At 36.7% G+C, this 6,520-nt stretch overlaps 1 protein-coding gene across 1 annotated transcript; it reads right to left on the reverse strand.

Annotated features, from left to right (window-relative positions):
- Window positions 1-2,995: 2,995 nt before the first annotated feature.
- Window positions 2,996-4,413, reverse strand: LOC138705593 (uncharacterized). Its single transcript, XM_069834195.1, has one exon. It carries the CDS (start codon window positions 4,337-4,339, stop codon window positions 2,996-2,998), a length of 1,344 nt encoding a protein of 447 aa, XP_069690296.1. The 5' UTR covers window positions 4,340-4,413.
- Window positions 4,414-6,520: the final 2,107 nt, after the last annotated feature.

Consider the following 6,520-nt stretch of genomic DNA (forward strand, 5'->3'; position numbering starts at 1 on the left):
ATATTGCTGTAGGTGTCCATAGATTTCCTTTTTTGTAGGACAAGTATTTCCCACATCCAACGTATTTATGTAACTCCCTTCCTGCATGTATAATCTTAAATATTTTAACATGGAAGGTATGTTTCGTAAATCGGGTGGATTCCTAAGGTCGACCTTTTGTCTCCATTGTTGAAACCACACCGCTGATATTGTATCTGTATTATTTTGAAGAATATGATTTCGATAAAGAAATAACGTTGTACATTTTTTAGTTACATTCCATAACCCTAACCCACCTTCGTCAGTAGCACGATACAAGGTGGATAGTGGTACTTTAAATATACATCCTTTCCATAAATACCATAACATGACACTTGTGATTTGTCTGCTATGACTCACCATAATTGGAAATACTTGTGCCAAATACCATAAGGCAGATAAAATAAAAGTATGAATAAACCATACTCTTTCATAAAGACAGAAATCCCTCCATTTATATATCTGTGTAAGTCTTTTTATTTTTTGGACAACCTTACTCCAATTTATACTCTGCATAGTATTGGGAAGGCGATGAAAATATATACCAAGTATTTTTTGTTGATCAACAATTTTTATATTTTCAAAACTTGGTTCCTCTGTCCACACCCCTATGGGCAAGGCAGTCGATTTCCTTTTATTGATTTCTAACCCTGATACTGCTGCAAAGGGTTTCAATACTTTCTCTAATTGAGCTTTATCCTCTTCATTATTAATAATTACACTTACATCATCAGCATACGCTGTCGCTACTAGCCTAGAATTTCCGATCCTATATCCTGAAAGTTTTTCATGTAATAAATATAGGAGCGGATTTAGTGCAAGAGCAAATAGAATCATAGAAGCCGGGCATCCTTGTCGAATAGATCTTGTAATAGGTAAAGCAGCAGTAAGAAACCCATTAATTTGTATAACAGCACTGATATCAGTATATAGACATTTCAAATAGCCAATAAATGTTGGATTGAGCCCATGCCAAGCTAAGACTTCAAATAGATACTTGTGACTAACACAGTCAAAGGCACGTTGGAAATCTAAAGAAACGAGATATCCTTGGGATTTACCATGTAGGCTAGCTGCTACAACGTCTCTTAATTGACATACTACGTTAAATATTGATCTCCCAGATACTGCACAATTTTGAGAGGGGTGTATTATATCCGTAAGCAGAGGTTTAATTCTATTTGTTAAAACCCTTGCAAGTAGTTTGTAATCATAATTTAACAAGGATATCGGTCTATAATTATTAATTTCCGTTTTATTCCCTCCTTTGTGAATAAGTACTATAATTCCACGTCTTTGAGAAGGACCTAGTTTTTTTTTACATAACATTTGATTGAATATTTTTGTCAGGGTGGGTCCTATACACTCCCAAAAAACCGCATAAAACTCATGGGGTATCCCATCCTCTCCTGGTGTTTTAGATCTTTTCCCTTGCTGTAAAGCTATAAAAATTTCCTTTTGTGTTACAGAACTTTCTAATTTTTTATTCTCAGTTTCTGAAATCTGTTTTTGTGCCGGTAGCTTCAAGTTAGAAATAGACCCATTTAACTGTTTATGTTCTACAAAAATGTCATTATAATGTTCTCTCACTGCTTTACATATTTCAGATTTATTTGTAACAATCCGGCCTGCTCTATTTGCTATCGCAAGAATCGTGTTTTGTTGACGTCGTTTGACTACTTTGGACAGAAAATATAAGTTACTTCTTTCATTGTTAGTGCAATTCATTTCCCTACTCCTAACCATAAGGCCCTGCATACGTTTTCGATAAATAGACAATATCTTAGCTTGACATCTGGATATCATTTTCTTACTCTCAGGAGTAGGTATATAATTACTTTGAACTTCTAATATGCAACGATAATAAAAATTAATCAGTCTTTCCTCATCCTGATGCTTAAGGTAGGTATATTGTTTGAAAAATGTACGAATCTTTGGTTTAACATCAAATTCCCACCAATCCACTAAGTCATCATATTTAGTTTGCCTTGTCAGCCATTGATGCCATTGTTCTATAAAGTTTTGTTGTAGTGATTTATCACTAAGGCAGGAAACATTTAGCTTCGAATATGACCTTCCAAATACAGGACAAGGAACATCTAAACGAATACGTAATAACACAGCAGAGTGGTCGGAAATAGGAACCGGAACCGTTTCTATGGAACTAATGTGCGATGTTAATAACGGTGTTACATACATTCTGTCTAATCTAGAGGCCGAATTCCCAGTGAAAAAAGTATATTGAACCGTATTGTTTTTTAATATCCAAGCGTCTGAAAGTTTAAAGTCGGTAACTAATGTCTGTAAACTATTACTGGGAAGAAAATGCCCTGTCGTATCTACTGGTCTTAAAACACAATTATAGTCTCCACCCATGATTAGAAATTTTGGTAGGGACCGAAGAAGGTATGGCACATCTTGGGCAAAGAACAAGTTACGAGCCTTCCTTTTATTAGACCCCGAAGGTGCATATAAATTTAAAAACATATAGTCTTTATATATACCACTGATACCTTTCCCTGATGGAAGTTTTTCAACAGAGTGAAGATCAATCCCGTTCCTCGTTAAAATAGCAGTGCCTAAAGATTCTGACCCAACATTGACATAAGCTGTATAACCATAGATCTCTGAGAAATCATTTGTTTTAACTTCCTGGAGGAAGAGCACATCAACATCATTTGTTCGTAAGAAAATATTCAGCAATTTCATTTTAACAGGCGAAGAATTTCCGTGAAAATTTAGTGTTCCGACTATAGCTACAAGTGACATTTGTAAAGTAATAATAGCAAGTAACATATTCTTATATAAAAAAATATATACAATATTATAACAATAATCTATAATATCTCTACTCTTTTGTACTTAATATACAAAACTTAATTTGACATCTATTGTACATAGATTGAATCTATTAAATTCTTAAATACGGTAAATACAACATCGGGCAAAATCTTAACATGATATATTAACAGTTAAATTACTCATTGTGTTTTAACAAGGGGAACCCCAATTTACTACCTTCCCCCTTATAAGGATGTGTACGGTGTCTAGTAACAGTAATTGTTTTCTTTATATTTTGCTGACCTTTGTCTTCAAACTGTGAGTTAGTCGTGTCATCCTGCTCCATTTGTTGATACCAATCCTCCGTATGCTGCAGGTTCTTCGAGATGGATGTTGGTATCGAACCAGATTGTAGGCTACTGATGTTTTGAATATTGTCAGGAGAATTGCTCAAATCACCGGACTCTTTCATTGTGTTAGCTGTTGAAGCACTGTTGTCTTGTTTCTTCTTAGGCATCTTTCCTATGGCAGAGTTATTCAACTTGGTTCCCATTTGCTTTTCTGTTCCTCTCGTGTCCTCTGTCTTCTGCTTTCCATGCATATCAGCTGAAGGAAGTTCTTCAGCTGAATCAGTGTCCGAATCAGGTATTGGTTGAGTTACAGTCCCATTATCTTTCTGCGTTTTATCCACGTCATATGTTGTGATGACTCTATTTGTACCCTCTTTGCCTACTGGTTTGTCTGTAACTGCATGCAATTCATTTTCGATGTTTGTTTTCACTGGTTTATTTTGATTATCAGCATTCACTAATCTTGTAGACATGTTAGATGGCCCAGGTACATCACATATTTCAGGTGGGATGCCATCTTCACTCACATCAGTAGTTACATTAGCATGTGTCTGGAGTATGTCACTAAATGTCAGTCGCGTACGAGGTACAGTGTTTATCGGCATTTTGACACTTCTGTTAGGGCAAGTATGCCGCAAATGACTAGAACTACCACACAAGAAACAAGTTTGTTCTTGCCCAGGGTAAGTGATATACGCTTCATAATTGGCAATTGTTAGATTCGTGGGAATAGATTGTTTGATCACCATTTGCACTACTCGTATGCCAGTATCTATTTTGTAACGATATCTATGAGACCATTTTTCATTTTCTATTTGAAGCACTTTCCCAAAATTTTGTAAAGTATTACGGATCCTATCATTGGGAACTTCTGGTGGAATATTTAAAACCCGGACGGAAACATAATCATCTTCAGCTGGTGTAATTGTCACTGTCGTCGTAGCACCATTAAGTAATTCCACTACTGATGTACCGGTATGTCTCTGTACGTAGCGTTCGTAATTTGCAGAGGATGTAAATTTTAAATATGCTGCATTTTGCTTACCAACAAGCTGAATGGTTTGTAGTTCTTCATCCTTTATCTTCAATACTTCGTCTATCCAACGGTGCACATCTAAAGCTGTAGGTCGTTGTTGTTCTTTGTCAAATGTTGCTCTCAATGTATGTTGACGCACTATTTTAGTTGCCATTATATTGCTATTACCTATCGAACTATAACTTATCACAACAACCGCTCCGCTTCCTAGTCACTCGGAACGATGTACACTGCACGACTGCTGCCGGCGAACTCAAAGCCATCAGGCGTTCTCCTCTGTTGGTAGTCAGCATCACCAGCGTGCCGGAATTTTGTCCCGCAGACGTTCTTTTACGTGCCAGTAAATCTACCGACATGAGCTTGTCGCATTTAAACACACTTAAATGCCATCGACCTGGGCCGGGATTGAACCCGCAACCTCGAGCATAGAAGACCAGCGATATACTGACTATACTACCCAAGCCGACTATATATATATATATGAAGATTTTGTTACAAGTATAGGTCATTCGTTATCTCGTGAAACCAAATGCTTGTGTGTGGCGTAGTTTATAATGTCCGTCCGACTGGTTACGTCGCATCCTGGTTCCTCCCCCCCCCCCACTCGTTTCTCTAGCCCTTCTGTAAGAACTAGTGACTGGACTGTTGGAATCTTTTCTGAAAATATTTGGTGAACGAAATTGGAAGTCTACGTAATATTATACAATGATTTAAAATAATTGAAAGAAAAGGGCACTGTTAAGCAAATAACTGTCACGTGATTTCTCCCATTTCCACGACTCTGTGACATAACCACTCGTTCGGACACTAGTAAGAACCTTAAGATGGGAACAAGCGAGCTAGCTACAAAAGTACGATTATTTAGCTTCTACAGTCGTCGACAACGTGCGCCTGGGTCAGGCAAGTCCATTACGTTACGCCAAGGGGTGTTCGGGTTAGTCAATCGCTTGCATTCAGAGCGATCGGATGTAACGCGTTTGGTAGAACGGTGTGTTTCCAGTACAGTTAAGCTGTACTGCATTTCTTTACCGACCACTCGCTCTTATCTCTACTCCGGCCGGAGCTCTCCCCACTACTCCTATTACTTCCGTTCTTTCGCGTCGCTGAGCTGTCAGGACTAAATAAGCGGTCTATACCTGCAAATGGAAGTAGAGCGAGGCAGGGAAGCTTCCCAGTCCACTTCTTCTTTTCCCTTACGCGCAGGTAGTTCTCGCGAGATACCGAATGATTATAAATGAATACATTATTAAACAGGCAATGAAAAGGAAGAAACTGTCTCTCAACGTTGGTTTCTACATGATTCAAAAGCTGTCATGACAATATGTAATATCCTGGTATTGTAGGATATTCCAATACAAATTGACAGAAGGATATAATCAAATAAACCAGACATCATAATACCTGACAATAATGTCAGCACTTGCGAAATTATTTATGTGGCTGTCCTAGCTGATAGAAGTGTAATAAATAAGGAATCTTCAAAGGTCAAGGAAAGATGGTTGTACTTCACTCTGTTTTTAATATAACTTACAGAGTGGAAGTAATATAACTGAAGATTTTAATAGCTTATTCCTTGGATAGAATACAATAAAAAATTCCCATTCCATATTAGTCTCAAACTAATACTTCTATTACAAAAAAAAATAGTTTCCCCCTAAATGTTAACACTCTTTTACTCGATAAGTACTACGCGTACGATTCTGATTTTTACTCTTATCTTTAGCGAAATGATTTATCCCTCTGGAGTGTTTCAATAAAATAGACGGATTTCTTGCAAATTAAACAAAAACTAAACACTTAATCGTTATTTACTACCATTACGAATTCTGGCAATCTTACTGAAGTGATTAAGGGACGGAACTTAGCTGTTCAGACTAGAGCTGTGTGCAGTAGTATGTGAACGTGCAACGCGCTGTAGTCACACTACTTTCAGTCTTATTTTCTAATTAACCATGCATTTAATTACAAAACGCATAATAGGTGTTTTTAATGTATTCTAATGCTCTTTTAATCTGCACAGTTATGTTACATTTATCCTTTATGTATGTATATCCTTAGATAATGGACAAAAAGGACCACTGAAGGAATTGAGATCGCTCCTAATTTTATTATTAACAGGATACTATTTGCGTTTGATTAGGTACAATAATACATAAAAAAGAAAATGAACTGCAAAAGTCAATTTTCGAATTATGTACAAAAAGAAAAGCGGAAAGTATAATTTCCATACAAAAAAAAACAATGAAGGCTTTTCAAGGGAAATATGGCATCACAACGAAGACCGTTTTAAATGATACTCCCATGTAACAGTTACAAGTTTTAAATATCTACCATG

This window comes from Periplaneta americana, chromosome 9 (assembly GCF_040183065.1).
Source record: "Periplaneta americana isolate PAMFEO1 chromosome 9, P.americana_PAMFEO1_priV1, whole genome shotgun sequence".
Lineage (NCBI taxonomy): Eukaryota > Metazoa > Arthropoda > Insecta > Blattodea > Blattidae > Periplaneta > Periplaneta americana.